The sequence below is a fragment of the Solanum tuberosum genome, unplaced genomic scaffold (genome assembly GCF_000226075.1).
Source record: "Solanum tuberosum cultivar DM 1-3 516 R44 unplaced genomic scaffold, SolTub_3.0 scf00204, whole genome shotgun sequence".
NCBI classification, from domain to species: Eukaryota; Viridiplantae; Streptophyta; class Magnoliopsida; order Solanales; family Solanaceae; genus Solanum; species Solanum tuberosum.
Window position 1 is genome coordinate 938,117 of NW_006239127.1, and position 26,845 is coordinate 964,961.

General features: G+C 33.9%; 4 protein-coding genes across 4 annotated transcripts; 2 read left to right on the forward strand and 2 right to left on the reverse strand.

Annotated features, from left to right (window-relative positions):
• The first annotated feature begins 4,228 nt into the window (after positions 1-4,228).
• On the forward strand, positions 4,229-5,455 carry LOC102590336 (two-component response regulator ORR10-like). Its single transcript, XM_006355533.2, has 2 exons — positions 4,229-4,470; positions 4,558-5,455. Exons 1-2 carry the CDS (start codon positions 4,380-4,382, stop codon positions 4,956-4,958), a joined length of 492 nt encoding a protein of 163 aa, XP_006355595.1. The 5' UTR covers positions 4,229-4,379; the 3' UTR covers positions 4,959-5,455.
• Positions 5,456-8,020: 2,565 nt separating this feature from the next.
• LOC102590681 (cold-regulated 413 inner membrane protein 2, chloroplastic) lies at positions 8,021-12,777 on the forward strand. Its single transcript, XM_006355534.2, has 6 exons — positions 8,021-8,413; positions 8,596-8,706; positions 11,495-11,590; positions 11,684-11,748; positions 12,250-12,319; positions 12,398-12,777. The coding sequence occupies exons 1-6, from the start codon at positions 8,250-8,252 to the stop codon at positions 12,561-12,563; spliced, it is 672 nt and encodes a 223-aa protein (XP_006355596.1). The 5' UTR covers positions 8,021-8,249; the 3' UTR covers positions 12,564-12,777.
• Positions 12,469-15,775, reverse strand: LOC102604543 (PLASMODESMATA CALLOSE-BINDING PROTEIN 1-like). The gene is made up of 4 exons (XM_006355572.2): positions 15,612-15,775; positions 14,248-14,832; positions 14,031-14,136; positions 12,469-13,943 (listed from the first exon to the last, which is right to left on the reverse strand). The coding sequence occupies exons 1-4, from the start codon at positions 15,655-15,657 to the stop codon at positions 13,763-13,765; spliced, it is 918 nt and encodes a 305-aa protein (XP_006355634.1). The 5' UTR covers positions 15,658-15,775; the 3' UTR covers positions 12,469-13,762.
• A 1,417-nt stretch (positions 15,776-17,192) lies between these two features.
• On the reverse strand, positions 17,193-25,941 carry LOC102591033 (carboxyl-terminal-processing peptidase 1, chloroplastic). The gene is made up of 13 exons (XM_006355535.2): positions 25,393-25,941; positions 23,822-23,941; positions 22,873-23,010; positions 22,110-22,214; positions 21,858-22,026; positions 21,065-21,141; positions 20,939-20,983; positions 20,730-20,813; positions 19,802-19,840; positions 19,658-19,720; positions 17,883-18,012; positions 17,746-17,802; positions 17,193-17,667 (listed from the first exon to the last, which is right to left on the reverse strand). Exons 1-12 carry the CDS (start codon positions 25,789-25,791, stop codon positions 17,747-17,749), a joined length of 1,425 nt encoding a protein of 474 aa, XP_006355597.1. The 5' UTR covers positions 25,792-25,941; the 3' UTR covers positions 17,193-17,667; position 17,746.
• Between the last annotated feature and the right edge of the window lie 904 nt (positions 25,942-26,845).

The following is a 26,845-nucleotide window of genomic DNA, read 5'->3' on the forward strand; positions in this document are numbered from 1 at the left end:
TAAAAATATAAATTCAAAAAAGTAACATAATACTCTTATTCAAATTTCAATATGATATAAAATAAATTTTGTTATAACTTAAGTAAATATGATTCAAATGAGAAAAAAAAAAGAAGATAAATATGTAATATCACTCAGTAATAAAAATATACTTTAATTCAAGTAATAGAATAATAATGTTGTTATGTTAAATGACAAAAATAAAAAAGACGAACAATTACATTGAATCGTAAAAAGTAAAAGATTGAAAAAATATGAATTAAGAAAAGAGAGGTAAACAATCTAAAATGAAAAAAAAAATTGAAACAAGAGGAAAAGAGAGATAAATAATCTAAATGAAAAAAAAAATAATTAAAACAAGAGAAAAAATTTAAAAGTTATTACATCAGGTAAATATATACTAAGTTCTCATCTCCAATGAGGAATGTAATTACAATTTACGCCCACTAATTTACACTCAATTTTTTTCTATAACATTATAATTATTTCATCAAACAAATATGTCAATTCCAAATGTCAATATTAAACCGATCAAGTTCAATACCATTTCTTTTAAAAGAAATAGTATAGAGTTATAATATTATGTGCTTAAAATAAAATGTTATAATTATTACAATGTTTTCAATCTTGATTTATTTTTTAACGTGAATTTTATTGTCTACGGAGAGGAGAAGACTCCTTCAAGAGAACTTTAAAAATATTTTTCATCTTCTCAAAAAAATTCATGGAACTTTCGTAGCACCTGCTTCAAAGAATGTTTGGTATGATTTATTTCTATTTTTTTGGAAAAAAAGAGAGGAGGAGGAAAAACACGAGGTGTTGAACATTGACCCCCAAAAAAATATGTTTTTCACCAATATTTATTTTTTGTTCCTGTTTTAGAAATTGTTTAAAATTAATCATTTTATAATTATATGTAGTGGGACAGGACTCAGGTTAAATGACGAGGGTCAATTAAATGATTTAAATGAGTAGCATTTTATTTTAAAAAAATTTGTCTTAAAATAAAAGTTTCTGCATGTCAACGAAAGTAAGTTGAATGACTTTTGTAAGTAAATAATAATTAAGTGATTTTTGAGTTATAAAAAAAACGTTTTAAGTGAATTTTTAATTGAGTGACTCATTTGAGATATAATAACTCTTGTTGAAGAGTGAAAACAAACAGGTGAACATTAAAAAAGAAAACATGTTATTTTTAAAGAAAAAGAAAGACCTGGAGAATCTTATAATCTTTTTGCTTACTTTTATTTGTTCACTTTGGATTTTGTACACCCTTTAATGAATTTTTAAATCTTTTTTTGTTGTTCAAAATAGTTAAATTGTTCAAAATTCAAGATAAATCTTTGATTTTTTTCTTTCATATTTGTTCTTTTCTTTAATGAAATTTTACATTTTCAAGAAATGACTATCTTTACTTTGAAGAATAACTTAGAAATAAACAAAAGGTTAATAGTCAAAATATAGTTTAAATTATGATGATAAGATGTTTTTCTTAATCGGTGGTGCGTTGCCTCACAAATTACTTAATATATGGAATAGAAGGAAAAATAATATGAATATTTTTCCGCAACAACCCCATACTAATTGATGAATAGTTTTAGGTTTTGAAAATGATTTAAGAAATATTGTAGTAAAATAATTTTTTTAAAAATCTTTGTTCAATATTAACATTAACTAGTAAAAATAAAAATAAAAATTTAAAAATAATGACCAAGTAAAAATGAACCAAAGAAGTAGTTTGTTTTAGGTGAATTCAAGACCTCTATACTTTGAAGATTATGCATCGAGTAATGAAATACAATTAAGAAACAAGAATATATTACTAGAAGAAATTCACGAAAGACAATTGATTGTGTAATAGTTGGCAAATTATACAAAAGATTTGAATCACACTAAACAAGTCATGTGCTACGAACTCAATGGATCAAATAGGGGAAATTCCTTGCATTCCTTTGAGATACCATATCCCTTGCAACAACTTTAGACAACACATGACCCGAATCAATTCAACCAATTGAGAAAGAATCAGGTGAGATTCAATTTCCGATCTCCCTTATAACGGATATCGATAGCAATTTTTGTTTTACGCAAAATAGGAATATTTTCTTGTCACAAAATTTATTCGATCGTATCTGCAATGGATTGAATTATTAGCATCATCAAAATGGTCCAGAGTACGTATGATTTGAAATAAATGTGGGGTAGAGCTGTTGATGCATGTGCCTCTTGTATTAGTGAAGGGAGACAAATTCTAGTACTATTTGTGTTTCTACTTATTTCTTTGTGGGGAATGCGCATCAAATCAATTGATGTCATACTATTTGATATTGAAATAAAATAGGATAGGATAACATTTTCAAATTCAGTTATTTTGAATTATAGAAATATAATAATTTTCTTTTTATACGGATTAAAAAAAAATGAATTGAAACTAGTGGAGTATTGTTATTATTATACATATTGTTTTGATTTTAATGTCTCATTTTGTAATTTCATATTATCTTCTTTCTATATATTTCCGGTGGGTCATGTGAATCTAGAGGTTTTTTTGTTTTTTTTGGTAAGAGGTTTAGCTAATGTATAGTTTTTCTTATTCGATTTTTTCGTTTAGTGAAACAAACAAGGCAATTTGTAAAACAGGATTTGTAAATTATATATGAAGGCTAACTAGTGACTATGCATGATTTTTTTCTTCGATTTTAAGGGAAGTTCTCTCTAAATTCGCAATATAAAGTTAACTTTATATCGTTTAGGTAATAATTGTGATCACGTCTAATTCTATTCTCGATTTAAAAATAGTACGATTGTGTGTAATAATAAATTTAATAAAGACTAAGATCGATGTCACGATAAGTGTGATGTGAATTAGAGTATAGAGTTCAATGCAATTATCCCACCTAATATTTGTTATTGGTATATAGTTGCTTACCACTTATGTTATTTGGTATAAACAAATAGGAAAACAAGAAAATTCATCACTAATTGACTAATATGCAAAAGAGAAGATCTGAATAAAAGATACTACGTACAATTTTTCAAAATTGACTTGCTATTAGATTACACTCGTAAAACGTGTGGTCCAACAATAGAGAAATGGTAATATTTTTCCATAGAAACTTTCTATAGCAAAATGTCAAAAGAATAGTATAGTCAATATTGTCAAACATTAAATAAAAGGAGAGAAATTAGAAAAACAAAACAATAAGAAATACACGTCCTCTTAAGAATCAATTTAATTAATTTTTAAAGTCAAGTAATTAGACTAGATCAATTCAATATTTTACAATTAAATTTAGATATTCAAATGATACGAAAAATATAACTTTATTCATGACAATTTGATGAAAAATATATTTTAAATATTGATCAAAATTCACATAATATAACTTTCGGAAAATGAAACATGATAACTAATACGAAACAGAGAAAATTTATACATACTCCCCTATTCAAATATGTGTGACACATTTTCCTTTAATGTTTAAAAAGTGTCATATTTTAATATTTAATAATAACAGAACTTTAAAGAGAGAAGTATTAAAAACACTCTTAAATTTGACGTAAATTATTAATATCATCCCCGAATTATTGACAGTCTTAAAAATACATTTTTACTTGACTAACTGGAGCTAAATACACCTTCAATTTTACAATATTAGTGAAATACACTCCTAAATTCTCGTTTAGTTTAGGGATATTTTCAATACTTCTCTTAATTTTTACTAAGAACTCATGTTCCTATAAGAGTTTGAGACCATTTGTTATGTCATGTGACATATCGAGAGTTATCGGGATGTATCTAAGTTTAGTTAGTCAAGTAGAAGGATGTTTTTAAAGCAGTCAATAGTTCAAGCACAAAACTAATAATTTGCACCAAATTTAGAGTATTTGTTATACTTCTCCTTAAAATAAATAATAAATATTTATAAATCATATTACATTATAACTATTTTTGAAAAGAATTATTCTCATGTTAAATCAAATACAATCACATAAATTAAAACGGAGAGAAAAGAGATATCATGTGCATGGGACACCTCTTACATACTTATATTGATTTTTCTAAAAACACAAAATCAAATGGTGGGATCCACTATGCACTGAATCCAGCCTTTGCCTTCTCAAAGAGTCACTTTCATAAACAAAGTCCCAAAGATTTGTAAAATCAAGAAAATCAACATAGAAAATCCTTAAGATTCTGATTTGATATCTTCGTTCGTATCTCTCTTTCTCTTCTGTCAAATATTTTCCGTATCTTCTTGAAATCAACACCATATCCCCATTATCCCCATATATATATTCACCTCACAAACCCACAAATCACAAACACACAAATTCACAATTTCATATCTTTTTCTTGCAAACAAATATAGCAAATAATGGATACTCAATTTCATGTTTTAGCTGTTGATGACAGTATTATTGATAGAAAACTCATTGAAAGACTTCTCAAGACTTCCTCTTATCAAGGTATTTTAGTGAAAACAAATTCTTTGTTCGACGAAAATCTTAGTTAGTTGGTTTTTTCTAATGTTTTTTTTTTTTTTTTTATAACAGTTACTGTTGTGGATTCTGGAAGTAAAGCTTTGGAGTTTCTTGAAGTAAGAGAAGTGGGAGTGAATTTGATAATTACAGATTATAGCATGCCTGAAATGACTGGTTATGATTTATTGAGGAAGATTAAAGGATCATCTTATTTGAAGGATATTCCAGTTATAATTATGTCATCAGAAAATGTTCCATCAAGAATTAATAGATGTTTGGAAGAAGGAGCTGAAGAGTTTTTTCTAAAGCCAGTTCAACAATCAGATGTTAATAGAATTAAGCCTCATTTAATGAGGGAAAAACCAAATTCTCTCAAGAGAAAAGCTATGGTGGAATGCATTTCACCTGACAAAACTAGAAAATATAGCAACAACAATTTGTGTAGCATCTTTTTGCAGAACATTTGTGAGTGATGTTTCAAGTGGATCTAAGAGGAAAGAGGGAAAATTGTTTCGGAGAAAACTGGATAACATAATCTCACAATTGAGATCTGAGAAGGGCTGCACGAATGCAAATCTTACCCAACCTCGTAGAGTGGTTGTTCCCGGGGTGTTTATATCAAACAAATGAATTCAAACGACGAATTATAAAAAAAAAATGTTGAAGATGGATGGAAAGTGATTGGATTAGCACTTTGTTGTGTTGAGAGCCATGATCTAAGTGAATCTGTAAAGTGGATTTACAATGATGTTACTGTAATCAAGCAGATCTGATCTGATTTGGGACTAATTTAGCCCTAATCATATACAATTATACATAGGACTTAGGAGTAGTACATAATTTCCTTTTTGATATTGTACACAATCTAATTCAAATCATGTGTTTAGCTTTTCTCTTTACTTGGAATTTTTTTTTTATAGCAATTGAAATTCATTATCCATAGACCTATATGTTATGTTTACTTTTTATAGATCCAATTTTATGCAATTTGAATGATTTGTTTCAATTTTATTGCCTTTTGTTGAAAATAAAATTATAAATTGAATGATTATTAGAGAATTGGAAATTTGGAATCATAAAAGTAGCAATAGGTCACCCAAAGAATTGAATTCTAAAGTCAACATCAAGAGGGCAACTACAAATTTTTTTTTAAAAAAAAAAAAACTATACTCTAGATTAACAATAAAGCAAAGATGAAATATTTTATTTAGAGGGAATCATAACCAAACAGCCAATGATAACATAGCTTTCACCAAACAATAACAGAGCCCATGTAAAGACATGTATGTTGATAATATTTTGCTAGAAAACAATCACTTGCTGTCTAACATGTAATAGCTGTCCAAGATAATTATTGGAATTAGGAAACAATATCATTCATGTTCATAATTGATTTGCTGGACTTGTTGGTTCACCAAAAAATAAAAATAAAAAATTAAATCAAGGCAGACACCTATTACGAGTGTTTAAATTTTAGAAGACTTGCTGAAAAATAAAATTTGTGTCAATTTTTGGTGTTTATCGATAAATTTCAAACTTACCACAAAATTCAGCATCACAAGGCAAAAATAATTTCACCCCTGCCACCTATATCTAGTTTAAGACAAGTTTCTTATGGAGCACACTTGAATAGCAAGTATAACTCGTAACAGATTATTTTTCGGGATACACGATGAATATTTCATAATTTAGGGTGTTAATTTTCCTTTCTTTTTCTTTGTTTAGTGGAGATCTACTCCGATGCCACTCAGTACTCAGTAGTAGCTCCCATATTCGCGATTCGCACGACGTTCTACTGCTCTCTCTTAATAGCAGATGCCCATGCTTTGATTCGAAAGCCCTAGCCATCCCCAGGTATTCAGTGTCTGGTTCGATAAGGCTCATCAGTAGATTGACTACGAGGCTGAAGAGTCTTACCTTTCTTCTAGAGGAATTGAGAATATCAATTGTTTCTATCCAATATCTCAAAATCACAATTCCATTTTGTCTAAATTGCACATTAAATCAACACCTAAAGATCTAAAGTTTGAAAAAAATAAAATTCAAATTTAGACTTTCCTGATCTAAAGTTAGTCTAGACTTGATGGTTTGCATTTAGAAATTTTAGATTCTTGATTTGAACTTTAGACATGTATGACTAAGTGGCTAAAATTTAAAACTTTATATTTTTGTAAATGGTTATTTGTGCACTCGGCCATTTAGATTGGTTCTCTAATTGGGCCTTCAGCAATTTCTAGGCTTGGTTTCGGTGCGCCGGTTACCGGTTAGGCCCAAATATTGAATAGGTCACAACTCACAAGCAATTAATTTCTCTTTTTAACCTTCAATAATTGGATCAAACATACTTCACTATCATATATACTATTATTACTTGTACATTCAAAATATCACGTATCTCATCATTATTTAAGTATTTTCTATCATATATTGAAGAAAATACACGTAGATACATCAACCAGATACAAAAAATAGGGAGAGAGGCGAGCAAGATTCATATGTATCTGGAATCCCAGATACATAGGAAAGTGACGAACAAGATGGAGGAGAAGCGAGCGAGATTTGTTATGTATATACACGAATTCACTTGAATACAATGTATCTAGAATAAATTATATCTAATTTTAATATCATGTATTTGAGATATATGTGTTGGGTTCTGAAGGGTGATTAGGGCGTCATGCGGAAGCTTACAATTTACAAATCATATAGTTGATAAATCAGATAACAAAAGCTTATACTAAAAATCAAAATATTATTATATCAAAACTAATATAAAGAAAAAATATTAAAATTGTTGAGAGATTAAATCTCCCCATAAACTAAACTCTTAAACGACTACATTGTGAATGTTATTGTTGTTGTGTTAGAAGAAACAAACCTATATTTATAGAGTCCTAAAACATTTTCTTACTAAAAAAGGAGTCCTAAAAGGAGAAAATAAACCAAATATAAAAGAATATTATATTTTCCTTTCAAGAAAGAAAAAACATTTATGGTAATGTTTTGTTTTTTCTTTAAGGAAAAATAAATCTTAAATTATAGTAAGAAAATCAGGGCAAAACCCTAACAATATGTATCTAGAGGCACCGTAATATAGAAAAATAATAATTTCACGGCTGCTATCTTCCATGGAGGATCTATCATGGGATTAAGAGCTCAACACGTGAAATGTTTTCCACTGTTAAAAGTAACCAAACACGTGCAACCATAAATCAATTTATGATTTTCCAAGGGCCCGTTTGGATATATCATCCACCCCTCTAACTTTGTTAAGTTTAAACAAACAAACAAACGTTCCTCACAAAAAATTGACTATTTTTGTAAGTAAGATGCTTGTTTAATTTTTTTTATTTTTATCAATGATAATATATTTTTTTTATAGAAAATCACAAATTTTAGTACCACTTGATTCTCGATATTATAAAATGATTTAACGAAGAAAATCTTAATAGTTCAATTGAATTACGATCTAAATAGGGTAATGGTTCAATTCTATACAGGGAATTGTCCAATGATTCAATAATCCAAACGAGGCAGAGTTATCGTTGTCCAACTCATCTCTCTTCGTTCGACAAATGGCACACTATTTCTTGTACGTATAATTCAGCCCTCTCTATATACTTTCACTTCTCACTCTCCCTCACCATTTTCCTTTCATTCTCAGGCGACCCATCGCTGATTTCCACTTTGTTTATTTATCTTCATTCGCCGGCGTATAAGCCAAATAACTTAAACAGTTGAGGAATTTTAAACAAAGATATAGAATGATGTCTCTTTCTCTTTCTCTTTCTCTTTCTTATCCTACACACCATTTTGCTTCCTACAATAAACAGCTATGCGCTTCGAGATCTCCTCAATCTCATCACACTAGGATTTCTCAGCACAAATTGCAGCAAAGCTCCAGTTTTCTTGGAAATAACCCTCTCAGGTTTGTTATTTGATTGATTTGAATATATTAACCCCATTTCAATTTTGGTCTATCTTTACCATTTTCTTTGATTGGTGGGGTTCTGCAAAATCCCTTTTTGCACGTGTTTTGGGGGCGTATTTCCCTAATTTTGTATCTTTTCCTCATGGGGTTTTCACTGTTTGTTTTTCTTTCTTTTACAGAGTTCCAATTGATCTAAGTGGAGATAAGATGAAGAGACGTGGAGGAGTGGTTTGTTCTGCTGCTGCTCTTGCTCCTAGAAATCTGCAGTGGGTCTGTACTATTTCCTCTGTGTAAGTCTCCTTTACTTCATTGCGCTTACTGGAGTTGGTGCCAAGTTTGCTTTATCGTTTGCTGGTAAAATGGGCCATCTAAAGATCTGATTTTTCTTTTCCATTTTGACCAAGTGAAATTAGGAGTGGTATAAATCTAGTAATTTACTCCCAATGGTGTGGTATGAAACTTTTTTTAGCACAGTGGATTTTTATTTTTTTGGAACAAGATGGGAGTGACTTCGGTGGAAGACAAGATTTGGGAAGCAAAGTTGAGATAGTTTGGGCATGTGATGAATAGATGCGCGGATAGCAAGTGTGGAGGTGTGAGCGGTTGTCTGGATGGGTTTATGAGAGGTAGAGGTAGACCAAAAAAATATTGGAGAGATATGATTAGATAGGACATGATGAAGTTGGAGTTCACCGAGGACATGAGATAGGAAGGTGTGGGGGACACGGTTAGGGTAGAAGGGTAGTAGGTAGGAGTGTATGGACTTGTTGTCCATTCTAGTAGTCGTAGTATTACTCTTGTTTCTTGTTCTTCAATTTCTGTTATTATATGTTGTTTCGTGTAGTTTGATTATAACATTATTTTGTTGTAGTAATGTTCTGCTACAATCTGTAGTTTCTTTTATTTCCATTACTTCTTTTTTCTAGACTGTTTTTATCTTGACACGGGGTCTACCTCTGAGGTAGAGGTCAGGTCTGCTTACACTCTACCCTCCCCAGACTCTAGTTTGTGAGACTACACTCGGTCTTGTTTTTTTTGAGAAAACTTTTTTTTTTATGACAAGGGAAACCCGCAGCCGCTACCCTTTGGGTGCGCACAGGGTAAAGCCCCCGCTCCTATGCAATAGCTCGCAAACCACATAGGAGAGGTAACCCGCACTAGGCAAGCCCGGTGCGACGAGCTCGACCCAGAAGGCAAACCCCTTGCTTTCGCTGGCAAGGGATTTCGAACTTGAGACCTCCAACATGGAAGTCCCAAGCCCAAACCACTGGGCCACCCCGAAGGGTACTACACTCGGTATTGTTCAGACAGTTGAGTGGAACTCTAAGTTCACTTAGGTAAATGAAGCCTTTGTTTTTTGTATGAGCAAATACCTTATTAGAGTTCCAGCACCAATGAGAACCTTGTAGACAAAATAAATATACAAAGTTTAACTCTTATTTTAAAGTTGTTGGGAGCATATGAAGTCCATCAAAGCATTTACATTATTCAAACTACACCAAACATCAAGATGTAAAATGTGATTAGCAAGAGAAACTCCCTTAAAACACCTCCAGTTCCATTCCCTCAATAAGGGCCAATACAATGCATTATGGAATGTAACAAACCTTTCGCAGAGAGTTCTGTGGCTTTCTTCCCGTTCAACTACAATATGTATCTCTAAAGAATTCGGCATTACCATTGGATCCCAGGTAAATTTACAAACATATTCTGTATGTCAGTAGTCACCTCAGACTGTAGGAAAAGGAGATTCTGTCCTACATATCCTTCTCTCACATTTATCACCTATTTGACAAATCCGTTTCTCTCTTCTCAGGTGTGACACATGCATCATTTTGTGCTGTCCAATTAAAACAAGATACTTTTAGAGGAACCTTATTTTTTCAAATTAATTGCCAAGACTCATCCCTCTGGTTTATATATAGTAACACCTGTATATAGTAAACCTCTTTTGTGTGTCACTAACTCTTCCTTTTCAATTATCCTGTTTTCTCAGTTCAGTTGTCAGCAACAAGGTAACCTCTCCAATTTCCTGTCTTGAATCTCCTATGATGTTATCCCACCTATTATTTTCTCGACAATAGGTAATTATGCATTAGGTCGTGATATGTAGCTGGATACGTTTGACATACCTCCTCACAAGGGATGTGACTAAACCAGTATTCCTACCAAAAATTGATCTTCACACCATTTCCCAATTCAACTTAAACATGTTGACTCTGGATTCTTCTCACAGGTTTCTAATATGCACCAATGATCATGTAGATAATATTTCCATCCATATGATTTTAGGTCTATTTGGTGTCCTTTTAACCCCTTCAATCATCACATGATGGCACATGTTGACCTGTGCAGGATGTGGCGAAACCATCTCATTTGACTTTCTCTCATTTTATCCTTGTGTTCAACTTGGACTTCCAAAGTTTCCAGATTACTTGATGATTAAGGGCCACTTACAGGCTAATGTACAAGCTTGATCGTAAAGAGCTAATTTGTTTTAGATGTCCCTTCATATTTTTGATGTAACTACTTAGGAGCACACTATTGGTGTACTTCCTTTTGTTTATAATACCAGTTAACAATCAAAAAAAAAAGAGCTAAGGTGTATAAGGAAAACAGGTTGCTGGTAGCACCACTCGTTAGAATTTCGAAGCATCAACCAGGAGAGAGCATTGGCCCTTGGCATTGACACATTAGTTTTGTTTGCCACACACTCTATCGTTAAGGCTTGAGTTAATCCAACACTGTACAGATAGAAAAGATAAAAAGAGTGGGACATGTCCGGAAGTCTTTTTTTTATAGATTGTACACTTGTTCCCGTCATGTAACATTAGTTAATATCATTTTTAGGGATTTACTGTTTGCTTTCTCTTTTTTCTTGTGTCTGACCACATTAATTTCTTTGTTACAAGTGTGTAGAATCTCAGAAAGATTCAAAGTTTATGCCCTTGTTTTATAAGTCTTGTATAATTTCTGGTGAATAAACTATCTTTTTTTTTCCTTCTAAAGTAAACCTTGTTCTGCATGCTGTACCATGCTTTGTATATTGCAATCTCACAGTCAAATGGTTATTTTTAGGGTTCTCATGCTTGCGAAGGGCACTGCTATTCACAAGTCTTTTCTTGTTCCTTTATTTGCTTTACAAGCTCCTACGGCAGTTGTCTCGTGGATCCAGTAAGTCTATTAGCATCTGTGAAGTAGCTTGTGCTTACTTCATTAAGCTGAATGTTTTTGCAGTACAGCAAACTGACGATAAATGACTTTCAGGGGTGAATATGGCATTTGGTCAGCATTTTTGGCACTTCTTGTTCGTCTCTTCTTCTCCTTTCCTGGTTGGTTCCTTTATCACGTGTCTATGGTTTAAACCTCAAATCTTGAAAATTGACAACCTTGTCTTTTGCTTTCTGTATTTTGTATGTTGTTGGATAGCATTATCCAGCCAATATTCCCTCAGGAAGCAGGCTATTGAATTGTACCCAATAATTTCCTGGTTCTATTTTAAGGCGAAAATCTCAGCCAATGTTTGGGTAGGAAGTAAGAAAATATGCCCAACTTTTGTATGTTTACAACCCTTAGTGAATTTAACATTATAAAGTCATAGTGGGAAGCAGAATATGTATTCATGCTGCTTAGGAAAAAATTGTGAATGGACATAATTGAAAGTTTGACCCTGTTCTATGTTATCAAAGATGATAAGGAGATCATTATCTAAGGTTGTAGTCAAGGGTTTAGCTACTCATTTTCTTTGGACGCTGTTATGTTTTTAGCTACTACATTCAATCATTTAGATGATTTTCTTTGAAATATCTGACTTTGGTCTTGATCATTTGTAGGTGAACTTGAATTGCCATTTATAGCATTATTGATGGTAATTGTGGCTCCTTATCAAGTTGCAAACCTAAGGTTGGTATATCCTTCTCTATAAATGTTACTTTCTTCTGATAGACTAGAGTTATATCTGGTTCATATTGCTCTTGGCAGGGGGACAAAGGAAGGTGTCATTCTTTCCTTGGCAATAGCAGCTTATCTGGGTTTCCAGCATTTCACACGTGCTGGCAGCTTGCAGAAGGCGTTTGATCAAGGTTCAATTATTGCCACCCTAGCCATCATTTGTATTATTGCTGTGCCATGCTTGCTCTTGATTTGATGTTAAACTACAGTGATTTCTCAAAGGAGTCCTGTAAATTATTTGAGTCATTTGAGGGTTGGAGATCACACAAATAAATATCTTTCTTTAAATCCCTCGTGTAAATTTCTAGCTGTTTATCCAGTCAAGTTTTTGGGACAAATTAAGGTGAATGTATTTATACAGGAATAAATTAGATGAACAAGCTTCCATTAATATCTTATTAATTTCTATACTTTGGGCAACATCTGGTGCTACTTATCAACGAAACAAAATGATTCTTATTTTGGGTTTTTCCATTGATGTAAAGAAAGAAAAAGTGTTTCTTTGGGCTATCGCAAGGAATGAGTTTGCAAATTCCAGTGGTTCCTCCAAAAGATAAATAACCTCCTTCCAGATTCTACTTGAAATGTAAAAGTGTAAAAATTTACAAAGGGAGTAACTGCTTTTTGCTTAAGCACAGGGTTGGCACCACTACCATGCAGGTCAGACCTGCACATATTTTTGTACGTTCATGTTTCTTGAAGAGTGAGTGGGGCTTGCAGAGCATGTTTGCTCAATTGAAGTCTTCACATTTTTACAATTTTTTTATTTCTAACATGAGTTAACATTCTTCTGGAGTAGTTCAAATATTCTAATTCAATTATGTTATCTCTCTAATGTTGTTGTATAAAGAAAGAACTCTGTCTTGTTCCTTTTGTTTCTGATAATGTTAAGTAGTGACTGCTGCGAGGAAGAAAAAAGCAAACGCATAACAAAAAAGAGGTCTAAGTTTCAAATGATTCTTCAAAACTTAGTTGTGTTTTTGCAATTTATGTAGTGAGCTACTGTGTTCTCTGTATCTTGGAAGTGGCATACCTCATATGCCATAGTTTGGAGGATAAATGGTAGATCTTATTAGTCTCCTGTTGATGGGTCACTTCCCGGATTTTGTACATGACTCTTCATTGAAATTCCTAAAATGAGATATCGTGTCTAAAGTATTTATTAACTGCAGAAATATTTTAATAGAAATTGGCTACATTAAGATGTTCTTCACTACGTACTGTCTTCCTACTTGGGCTAAAAGCCATAAATGGACGAAGTACAGCAAGTTTCATGTGTTGAATGCCATGAGATTTTCACATCTCATGATGATTATGCTGTTTAGAAGCAATGGGAGTATGGAGACAACTAGTGTCTTCTTGCAACCCCTGTGAACAATGTCTTGCCCAATCTGTTTAGAATTGAATTGCTGTAACTGCCACCAGGAAAGAGGCCATGGCGAAGAGAAACTGGAAGTTGCTTGATAAATTATCTGCTCCACTGGGGGTACCTGTTGGTTCTGCACCATAATCTGTTGGTTCAGAACCAAAACCATTCGGGCCACCTGGGGTGTATGGATTTACGGGCGTCATAGTGCTGCAATTCCAAGGAATCAGACAAACATCTTTACATTTCTTGGTTAGGAGATAATTTAAAACTCAAATAATTTCAGATGGTTTATACCTTGGAGTTGGAGGTGGCAGAGAAGGAGGTGGCAGGGTAGGGGGTGGCTGTGCAGGTGGTGTGGTAGGGGTTGATTTTGATGATGCATAGTGACAGTTCCCAGAGCCTGCAGTTAAGAAAGAAAATTAGAAGCTTTGCCAACTTTTCTGGATTAGCAGATTAAAGTACTACTTATATGTGATGTTTAGCAGCTTTAGTGCTGCAGTCTTGTACTTACTTGGGTCAGTATTAGTAAGCTGTGCTGTTCCTCCAAAATCACAGCTTGTGGGTGCTGGATTCTTTTGGTAGTAGTCATTGAAAGCATAGGAAGCATGGTCTTTAATTGTGTTTGGTTCGTAGCAGCTTCCACCAGACTGAATAGTTGAACAATCTGCACCTCCAAAGCCACATGCATAGTCCAGTGCTACTTGCAGAGCAGTTGTTGAAGCAGCGGAGCTGGCTACACACCAAGTCCCCCCAGTAGATGGCCCCGGATTGTTGCTTGGGTTTGGGTTAGGATTAGGATTTGGGTTCGGGTTAGGATTAGGATTTGGGTTTGGGTTAGGATTAGGATTTGGGTTTGGGTTAGGGTTAGGATTCATGAATGGACTAGGGTTCGTGATAGGCTGTGTGGTAGATGGTGGTGGTGGACTATCCATCGTGGGGTCTGGATATGTCGTACCTGGGGTTGTTGGATTAATAATGGGAACATCTAGCTGGTCAGAATACATGGAAGGTGAAATGGCAATGTCCTCCTCTTGGAATGCAAGTTTTTTGCTTTTCCTGATGGCTTCTGTGGGATGCTTGTCTGCAATGCTTGTACCTGAAGTAAGTGTAAATACCAGATAGGTGTCAGTTTCTTCTTTCTTTATTCTTTAGATTCTGCATGTTGAAAGAATTAGTAGTATATCACAAGGTTGTTTCATATTTGATTCCATATCACATTCTTGAACCAAGAACTTGTTGTTCTTAGCAGTTGTATTATCTTCAGAAAAATGGAGCTTCATAAGAACTACTTTTTATGTTTGAAATTTCTTGGAGAAAGGCTAACTCCTTTGAGTAAGCTTTTCTATTAGAATATATATTGTCAAAACTTGTAAATTGTCATTCAGTAGCCTATATCTGTGCAAAAACTGGACTTATGAAATCATTAAAATTATTTGTACGTACATAATCCAAATTGATTAAATTGAAATGTTTCACAGGAATTAAAAACTTACAACAGTGCATGCATGCAAGAGAACATTGAGATGGTAAAACAAATGAATTCAAATGAGGTGCAAAGGAGCTGAACAAAATTGAATAGTTCATTCAATAAATGTATATTCCTCTATTCAGCTCAACATAATCTCATGTATAAATTAACTCCCAAATTAGTTTGCCATCAATTGCAAACTTCAATTTTTTCAATGGAAATATCGAAAACTAGCAAACCAACAGTTGCAACATATCGAAATATCTATAGTCCAACGGAAGACTATAATGGAAGGATCAAAAGCCAAGAAATGGTAGAAATATCACTTAAAATTTACCATAGTTAAAGATTATTTATAACATTTCGAAACATTATAAAAGAAAAAGGGGCAACAGAGTGATATTCACCTGAAAAAATCAAGAGGCAAAAGAGGAAACAGCAAGAAATCCTCATAGCTACTTGTTCAATAGATTTTCTGTACTTGTTTTCTATGAGAGAGTTTGTTTGTAATGAGAATAATATTAGTTTTCTCAAAGAAGAGAAGCACTAGAAATGTAAGCTGTGAAGAGGAAGCAATCATTTGTTGCTGCATGTAATGTATATATATAATTTTATGATAAAGTTAAGGAGGGAACAGAATCGTAGCTTTCTTGCATTAGAGTACAGGTTTATTGAGTTTTAATTTAGAGGAATATAAGAAAACTTGAGAAATGAGGCATGAGGTTGCTAGAAACTGCAAGCAATTGGAGGTGCCTCAATAGCAAAAGGTTGTTGCCTCAATAAGGCAAAAGCCAACAAAAGCTAATCTAGTTTTGGATGAAATTCTAAAGTTGTATGTTTGGACACCACTCTATGTTGTTGTTTTTTATAACCGTAGTGTACGAGTCAGCTAACACGCACCTCGACTAATCCCACCAGATTTGAAATTGTAACCTCATAATCCTCAAATACACTTCATTAGCCACTTAGGTGTAGAACACCACTATGTAGTTACTAGATTGTATCAGAACAGTAAATTCAAAGACACAACATAGTGTTTCGTTATACAAGTGGTAATTACATAATTAGATTTTTTTTAAAAATATTACACAACAATATGGTGGTAGAGTTTGTTACAATTTTCTTCCTCTTTTTTTTCTGTCTACCTTTTCACTGTTATACAATACCTCGAGAGGTAAAGTAACAAGGAGAAGGGAAAATGACAGTTTTTTGTAGTTTAGTATTGCTTTACATTTTATGCTCTGAGGGTAAAAAGTTATGGGATATCTTGCCAAATTTTCCTTTGCCTGTTGAATATTTGACAATCTTATGAAGTGTATAGATTCAAACTGTCCAAAGAAAAGCCTATAGAAACTACTACTATGAGACAATGCTTACCTTTTCATCGTTTCTATTGTATTAATAATTGCATTTTGATACCATACTTCATAATAGCAGCCTAATCAAGATTTCTACTACATAATAGAGTCATGTCTACACTTTACATCATCAAAAATCATATCTTGTTCACATGGCCACAAAAAAAACATCAAAAAGGAAAAATTAAGGTAACTTCAACTTTACCTTTTCTGGCCCCTGTCCCTTTCCTCAGGTGTTACACAAACTTTTGAAGTTTAATCTTAGCCCCAAATAATCCTTGGCCTAGAGATGAACTTTTTTCAAATACTACGTAAAATTCTGGAGACACAACTCAGCTGGCAAAGGAACTGATTGTGGTATTGTCTTTTTACCAAAAAATAACAGTGGTCTGGGTGACACTTGAAGTGACTACAATGAGAATTTGTGCGACCAGATGTTCATACAAAAGTACACCTCATTAGGGAACATCTAAGACAACTGTGTTTTTTTTATTCCCAAAACATCTAGTTATTCTAAAAGTTCGTCTTCATAGAATCTCGTCAATCCACCTACAGAGTGAGAGGGAGGAGTGAGGAACAATTTGATCCACTGTGAAGTTTCAAACTCCAGCCGAATAGGAATTTCCTCTGTTATCAAAATGAGGCACAAATCCCATCATAGAATTGATTTACATTTACTCAAAATGTGTATACAATATGAACTGTTGGTTGTATCAGGTAAATTACTAGTTATTTATGTACACACCGTGTGCTACTATCATCCATAGGCACCTGCTATCAGTAAGATAAATACAATGACACAACTCAGCTGGTTCTGGCTACTAATTTCATCATCCAGTGGCCAGTTCTGCATCTTGATAGATTAAAGTTGCTGATATTGATCTGATTTGTTCTTCAAGATGCTGCCTAGGCAATAGAAGAGTATGCATTATGTACTTTGTTTCTTCCTGTTGATGTTCAGGTAAAGGGTGAAGCTAAACGACTGTGAAGGTTAACATCTGTTAATATCATATCAAACTGAGTGTTGCACGACCGAAGGACTACCCCAAGTTATTCATCCGTCATGATGAAGAATCAGAATGACACTGAAAGGAAAACGAGCGAGCTGTATGTGACAGAAAGAGCCATGATAAGAAACCATAAGTTAATAAAGAAACAAGAAGAAGAAAATAGAAACCCTTACCTTATCCATCTTGTTGTTTGTGGCACTTTGACAAATGATTGTTGACTTCATTCCAAGCTGCAAATATTATTTAGTTTTATATTCAGAGAAACAGAATGCTGTTGACACATGTAATGATGTAAATAGGAGCCTCTTACCAGGAAAATTCCTGAAATCTGGTTCAACTCCATTGCCATTAATATCCATGTGATTTGGTGTGACATACTTCCCAATTGTTACAACCACGCCCGACCCATCGGGCAGCTCGAATACAGACTGAATCAGCCCCTGAAATGATGTTAAGAATACAGTGATGTTGTCCCTCAGAAAGAAGACCAGCAAACCTACCATCCCATACACCAAAATTTTCTAGCTACCAAGTACCAATATAAAGATTTAGTTGGCTTCAGATCAATTTTCAAGCTACTCCAACTTCACAGAGAAAGGTCATATACACCAACTGCATGGAACTACTCCCAACAACTAAAACAACATAATTCAAAATAATTGATTACAAAGTATGTATCTTTGAAGTTTGAAATGGTCCCCCTTGGGATCTAGTTACCTAAGGAATAGTGTTTCTTCCTACACTTCCCCTTGACCTGTGTAATCGTATGCATCTCAGCACAACTCAACACTTCTCAAAAATAGCTACTGCAATGGTTGTAGCAATTGCTAGGAACACGTGTTTAGAAATAAAGTAGTCTTAAAGGAGCTGCAACAGAAATGCTGCAGATCAGGAACAGGAAGGAGTTGAGAGCCCCTACTCAGCCACTCCTCTGTTCTTAAGTGTGCCCCTCTTTAGAACAAATGAATATTTTAATCATTACTAATGCTAACTGTTTTTCCCTTTGACTGCTAATTACACTGGCCATAATAGAGGTTTATCAGTCCTCGCAACAACAAATAGTGGTAGCAGATTAGTTAAGGATTCATTTAGATCCCCTTTACATAAGCAGGACTATAGCACCAGGAAACCATCAAGAAGATAAATTTTTAGGTTGGTAGTTAGGGAAAAGATTTCAACTGGTAGACATAATTGATTCTGTTCAGACGATTCAGAAAGCACTGGTTATTTCATTGAAACAAATGATTTGATTACTTTTTCTCTAAAATGAATGAATTGGCAATATCTAGCAATCATAATTTGCCTCTGGGCATGAAGTCAATGTAAAAAGAGATGACTTAATTAGGGGCATAGTTAGCTCAGTCTAGACAAATAGCTTTTATCTTCATCTTGGTCGCATAAAAAATCATAACCAACGGAATATGCCACAGTTGACAATGAAATCTAGAGGTTGCAAAGTGGGTATGCGGGTCTTAAATGGATTGCACGAAAGGTTGTCGCAGCCTCATGTGCATTAGTTGTTCAACTATTATTTTTGGCCTCGGGCCAGTACAGTTAGCCTCATCCCACAAATTCCCAAGTCCCATGCATATTCAATGTATTCTACCGTGCTATTTTGTCAATGATAGAGAATTAACAAAAGTGACTCTATATCAAGATTTTGTAACGTTTTGAGGACTGGCAAATGAAATGAAATAATGCAAAAGCAGAAAGTAGGTTAAGAAAAGAGTGATGGTAAAGGTTCACATCCAATCAGGTCATCAGAATATGAGTGTACACTGCACAGCATTTTGAATTTTTGATCATGGTAATGAAACATTAAGAAATTTCTTTAGTTCTACTTATGCATGTAGATGATTGTAAACACTTTCTGGGGGAAATAAAGCAGCCCCACAACTGGATATGCTCTCTCTAGTATACTGCTAACAATTTAGGATTGAGGAGTAGTTGATAAATATAGTACACCGTTGAGACATTGAGAAAAGTTACTTTATAACTTATAGAGATGTGCGTAATACTAACTAGTATGCCAATAAAGAAGTTCAAATATTGAAAAGAGAAACCAAAGTAACTAGAAATTCAGACCTTGCCATATGTCTTATCTCCCACGAGAACAGCTCTGCAATTGTCGTGAAGTGCAGTTGCAACCTGAAATGAAATTCATAAATTAGAACACAAATATTTCAGCCCTTCAAGAACTAGTATGGCAATGTAGTGTTAGTAGCTCACAATTTCACTAGCACTTGCAGTACTTTTGTTAACCAAAACCTGCATTGGAAGTTACTAAATCCATCAGAGTGGTAAAGACAAATAGTAACTTTTGAGAACTAGAAGAGAAAAGAACATCTTCTTGAATTTGCAACAATAACCAGAGTCTCTCTATGATTCTACAGTCAAGAAACTGTAAGCTCAAAATCAAATTGTTTGATCTTATATCAGCTGTTTATTTCATTTATCCATTGCTATTAGCAACTTCAGCTAATTTAAGGAATCTACTCGTTAAGTTTCAGCCATGCATTATCTTATGATTCTATAATCAGGAAAATGTTAGCACAAACCACCAAAACGTTATATATGATTACCTGTTTATTTCATTTATCCATTTCTCTTACCAACCTCAACAAATTTAAGGCATCAAATATTAAAGTTTGTGACAGCTTCAAGCAAAAACTCAAGCTAATGCTGAAGCATGACATATAACCGGACTAAAAGTCAATATCTAACACTTCTTAGACTTATACGGTAAAACTGCAAACTTTGAATATGTCAGTGGTCAATATACCTTAAAGAAATTGGGGCAGCATGTGGTTTAATTCGATGCAAAGCGAAATCAGAAACAAACTTTGCCTTACATCTACAATCCACTTGACCGTAAAAGCTCAAGGGTTTTTGCTCAAAGTGAAGTCTGCTTCATTTTGACAGCGGAAGTTTCCAAGTTTCTCATTCAGAATGAAACTAATGGAATTGTTCATTCAAAAAAAAAAAAGAGGGAAAAAATGTAATTTGAAGAAAGTTTTGATGGATTCTTCTATTTCACAAGTGATATCACCAAATGGCTTGTAACAATGACAAGAAAAATATGCAATTGAAAGAAAATATTGAAGAATTCTGCTGTTTTAGAGTAGACATCTGAGATGTGGACTCTTATATGCCTTACAATTACTGGAGCTGTAATAAGAGGTGGAGCTTCTGCAACAATATTCCTTGTATACTGTGGATCCCTTCCAACAGTGTAAATCACCTGCCAATATATATATTTCAGAAGAAAAGCTTCTTACTGAACTGTAAGCATTTAAGGCTGATAATCAAGCATAACCAAATCACAGAACAGCTAATGCTCCATATAGAAGATGCACATATGACTACCGTGTCTCCTTCATTCAGAAAGAGTTTTGCGATTTCAATGCCAGCCTGAAAGGCAAAAATTCACCGCTTGTTAAACAAGTAACCTGTCAAGCTCGACCAAATCAAATAAGGGGGGTAAAGGAAAACCTGCACTAGTCCACCAAGGTTATCTCTGAGATCAAGAACAAAAGATGAGGCACCCATGCCTTCGAGTCGCTTAATTGCTGCAGAAAGTTTTGGCAATCTCAGAAACAGACTACACACAGAAAGCTAATACACATTAGGTTGCTGAAACTGAAAGAGTTCAGACCATGTCTCAGGTGTAAGATCTCCGGAATGGACAATACTTTTAGCAAATCAGACTATACATTTTAAATGCCAACACAAAAATTATCCAGAATACAATAATACACGATCTCTTGGCATTTCATTAGATATTCAGGTCTTAATGAATAGATATTATAACATGTAATGCAGTTCAACTGAAGATGTTATATCCCGATGGTTCGACGGTGTTGAGAGCTACAAAATGCAATTATAGTCATCATAGAGTGGTTCCAACTTCCAAGAGACATGCAAAACCTCTTAACCAGGCATGTACGTCTTAAATTTTGTGCTTCCACGTAATTTCTGCGGAGCTTGGTTCAGTTTATCTGACAGAGCCATTAGCTAAATGAAACCCTCTAGTGAAATAAAACTGTATTTCCTTTCATATTTTATATCCCGCATCTAATGTTTACTTCTGGTGTCAGCATCTTCGCATTTGTCATCTCCCGTTATTCTAGAAAGAGTTGTCCTCATAATGTTACACTCTTTACAAGAAAGTTAAGGTAAAAAGTAGCTTTAGTTTCTCTTCTGAAGTTCTTTAGTAGCACTTAAACTAGTAACATCTTTCAGTTATTTTATTCAACATAGGGCTGCATATAGAACAGATACGTACCAGTAACCAAATCTTTTCTGGCCAACGCATTGAACTCCTTTAGGCGCACATAACCAACAGAAGTAGAGCCATTTTCAATCTGCTCCAGCCGATAAAAAACCGGTGTCTTAGCAATAGATTGCCTCTCCACATCAATGGACTGGACAGGTCCACAATTTCCATGCTTAACCTGCAACCACATCATGAGAATCAGCATGAAGATGTCATTGAACAATAGACCTATTGAGGTCCGGCAGTGTTCAGAAACACAACCATGATGTTCACAGATGTCCCATTGGGGCCTAGTAACAGTGAAGATGCTTCAAAGGAAGATTTACCCAGCACATCCACCCCATTCACTGATATCAGTTCATCTCCCTGCCACGAGTTCACATGAAAGATACATGTTAATTTTTCACTGAATGCCTGAATGGTAAATCAAACTAGAATAGGGAAAACTGAAGTGAACCCAGATACTTTCAGTGAGGAGAGAGAATGTAAAGAAGTAGTATGTGCTAATATTATACTCAATTGCAACCAAAATACCACATGTTCATGCAACAACAACATACCCAATGAATCCCTACCCTGTGAAGGTAGAGAGGTTGTTTCCGATAGACCCTCGTCTCAAGTAAAGCATTTCAAAATAACACATCTTCATGCGGTCTGCATATTTAGCTATGGAAAAATTCCATCACTTAAAATATATTATAAGCCATCAAGCAGTACAAGACACCTATCAAACTAACAGGCAAGGCCCCAAGTATGTGTGGTGACTGGTGAGAAGGACTGGACACCTTGAGGGAAAATCATATTGAATCAGAGGCCATTAGTTTGCCAGTTTAAAGCTTATCTCTCCTTTTTCAATTGTATTCATAAATAACCAAGACAAACTCCCTGCTGTTGGCATTATCAAGTAATCATGACTACAATGACCGAGATATTTAGCATTTCATCAACAGGGAAAAGAAAAGAACCACTGCATAAAGCTAAGCAAAATAAATACTGGAAGTGCTTTTGTTAGTAAATGACATACCTGTCGTACACCGGCATTATGGGCAGGGCCATCCAATAGGAGCCCTAAAACCTTCAGTTTTGAACCTCCATTGCCATCTGGAACATCCCTGAGGTTAACTCCAATCCCAGTCATATCATATCTAGCCATCTTGGAGAACTTTCAATGACAAGCAGTACATGTCATGGAACAAGAACACTGGAAAGTTTGTAAGTAAGACGTTTATTTGAATAAGGAAAATGCAAGATAGACTGAAAAAGAAGGAATCAATAGAAATCATATATCTCATGACTTATGCTACAATACCCATGCTTGACTGAAAGTAGAGAAGTACTAAAAATCGTCTCTAGCACATATGGCTTCATCAATTTGTGTTTCATCCAATTAAAAAAATGGAAGGATGATAATGCAGGAGGATGAGATGAACGATCGGTACAGATTCAGGATGGTTAATAATACAAACATCTATTGGAATCATAAAAAGAGAAGGTGTGAACTAAAAATCGTCTTTAGCACATATGGCTTCATCAATTTGTGTTTCATCCAATTAAAAAGAAATGGAAGGATGATAATGCAGGAGGATGAGATGAACGATCGGTACAGATTCAGGACGGTTAATAATACAAACATATATTGGGATGATAAAAAGAGAAGGTGTGAACATAATGTAAAGCAGTAAAGGAACTTCAAATCACTAATGCTAACGAAGAAGTGTTGAACCTCTTCCAAACTTCCCTAATAAATTTATTTCAACCTATAAATGAAAGAATACATCCAAATTGCTTTACTCTTTGCAATATTAAACTCGGAAATAAAATTTCTAGTCCTATGTAACAACCCAAACCAAAAAAGTTTTGTATTCCCATGTGGTAGACATCCTGCTTTCCTCTAAAAATTGTATGCTAATTTAAACATACATATCAAATTCAACAATACAGACGTAAATATATGTGTAAAGAGGACTTATTACCTGTTCAGGAGAAAGAAACCGTGTATAGGGGTCACCCAAGCTAGCCAACATACGCTTGATGATATCATGTGCTTTTGACCTTGTCTGAATTGATGAACTTAAGATGTCATCTTTCTTTTGCTGGTAATAACACAGAAAACGAAATATTTAGTCATGTATACTTCTAAGTTGATATCAAGACAAAGAATATGATAGGGTGAGTAATGATCTAGGTAGGATGAAGAAAAGGCAAGAACCCAGGGAGAAAAAAGATGTCAGTAGAGACATAAAAAGCTCAGATCTTTTTGAAAAGACATGACGTTGTGCTAGCAAATTGCTTCCACTGGTTCATTTATCACATTTTATCTACATTAGACATGCTGAGCAACAAAATTAGAATTTTTTTTCACCATACGCTTTACTGCATCAGACTTACTGAGCATTTAAGTGAAAGGCTTATATTCCGCCACTATTACTACATATCCTAGTTAAGTGCACTATCTACAATAGAAAGAAACTAAAATCTCTTCAGTATTATAAAATATTTGACATTATATTCAGTCATTAATTTTCAAGAGTCCGACTACTAATTAATCTAAATTCAAACACTACATGATGTTTTCCTTGTTAAACTGAACATCACCTAAAGTCCATGCCTCCAACAATTAATTTGACATTTTCTACTTCAATGTTCTTAGAAATATTTTTTGTTATTCCTCCAAATCCAGAAAATCATATGGCTTTAATGATGATACGAATATTTTTGATGAAGTAGTTGATTTCATTCAAGGCATCAAGCAGATGCAAATAGTACAAAAGAGAGTGAGAACAGAAGTGAGCTAGTTAGATCCATTACAGTGAGCCCTACACTAAAGATAAGGAGCTAACACAATCCAAAAAGAATTCCTGTTATTTTGCGAAATATATTTACATTCCTGCCCCACCAACAGAGCTAATCAGCATTTTCAGGGAACATTTCAAGATGGATCTTAACCTCCATCCCCCACCAAATTGCTAAGAGCATCTCTTTCGCCATGTTGGATGAGAATTTTCCGGTAGTAGATTTTAAAGCCATAAAAGAAATTCCAGTATACATATAGAATGAAATTAAATATATTCTTCTAGTAATAGTGTACTAAATATGCTCCAAGTATGTATTTTACAAGATAAGTTAGATGATCTAAGCACACCATCAAATTCAATACCCTTAAGCTAAAAGAAGGAATAGTTCCATATTTAGAATGAAATAGAGCATATTCTCTGGCAGCAGAATACGAAACAATCAACCAGATATGAGATACCTCTCAATAATTGATATGTAAGAGAACCCTTCAGCTAAAAGGAAAAAAAGATTCTACATTTAGAACGGAATAGTGCATATTTTCAGCAAAATACCAAACAATAATTGATATGCAAGAGAACCCCTTCAGCTAAAAAGGAAAAAAATAAGCTACGAATGAAATAGAGCATATTCTCTGGTAGCAAAATACCAAACAATCAATGAGATAGCTATCGAGAATTGAAATGCAAAAGAACCCCTTAAGCTCAAAAAAGTTAGATTTTCTTCTTTTTAGATAGAAACAACATCTTACAAGCCAAGATTCAGGAGACCAAGAACGACGATCGCTGGTGTTAAGAAAGCTGTCATTAACAATCTGCCAAGCTTCTTCCACAATGCTTTCATTGCTCACCACTTTGGATACTTCAGTGTCTTTCACATACACCTCATCCGCCTCGTTCTCTCGGCAAATCACCTCCAAAGATGAGTTAGAAGATTGCAGTGAAGGAGATTCCAAAGCGATAGAAACAGGAGCAGAAACAAGAAGCCCCAAAGAAAGAACAAATGAAACCCCAGTAGAGAGAAGTTGCTGAAGGGGTTTATGATGAGAGATGAAAGATGATTTTTTGGGAAGAATTGAAGCTTTGATTGGTGAAAAAGAGGTTAACAATGGTGGAGATGATGAAGGTAAGGGGTTGTGGAGGAGCCTCATCTTCAGAATGAAGTATCTTTTCCTCCAACAAACTAATTTTAAGAATTAGATAATCCAATTCAAATTTGAAGAATTAAAAACTATTAACAGGCCACTTGTCTCAGGTTCGAGCCAGGACATGAAGAAAATCTCGTTGAGAGTGTTTTTATCGAGTGTGCTTTACATGATGTGATTCAATGAGAGATAACATTGGATGAAAAATAAAATATATATTGAATAGATCCTCTGCTCAAAAATTAAGTAGGAATAGAAAAAAAAATAAAAAATTATACCGAACATAATAGAAAATAGAACATCAACAACATATTATACGATAATAAAAGGAAAAAAAAACAAATAATAATAAAATTGAACGACAAAATAGCTTTTGAGTAACAATAACAATAATGATAAAGTAAATATTGTACATTCGACATACAAAACATATTAAGTTCATAGTAACCAATAACAAATGACATGTGATTCAAATAAGTTACATCCCTTAAACTAAGAAGCGAAGAAAAAGATAAAAAGACATAATAATAATATTATAGCTAAATAAGAGATAACTTGTTTTTATTTTCATCAAAAAAAAATATAAGACAACATTTATTACAAATAATATGTTTGATACTTAAATAACATTTTTGAACTCAAGCTCCATCCATACCTCAAAAGTCAAAACAAACATCGAAAAGAAATCAAAAGAACACCTTTGCATGAAAACAAAAGGAATATAATGACCATCAATGATGGTAGATTAGTAGTGGAGTGGCAAGTACTCCTTCATCTTTACTAAGATGTTTCGGATTTGAGTCCCCTTAGATACAAAGTCACCTTTATTAGAAAACACTTTAATCGAGCTCTAGTGTGAATATCGGACACCTGAGGAAACAAAGGAATATCATGTGCAGGTTTGTTCAAGTGCTTACCCCAGCTGATAACATTCTGTATATAGGCCCATTATATATGTTAGACTCTAGTCAAAGTTCGGAGCCCAAAATGGAAACTCTACTTTCTAGTGGGCCATTGGCCCATTGAGAATAAGCCTTTTTACCCAACACGTCATCTTCTT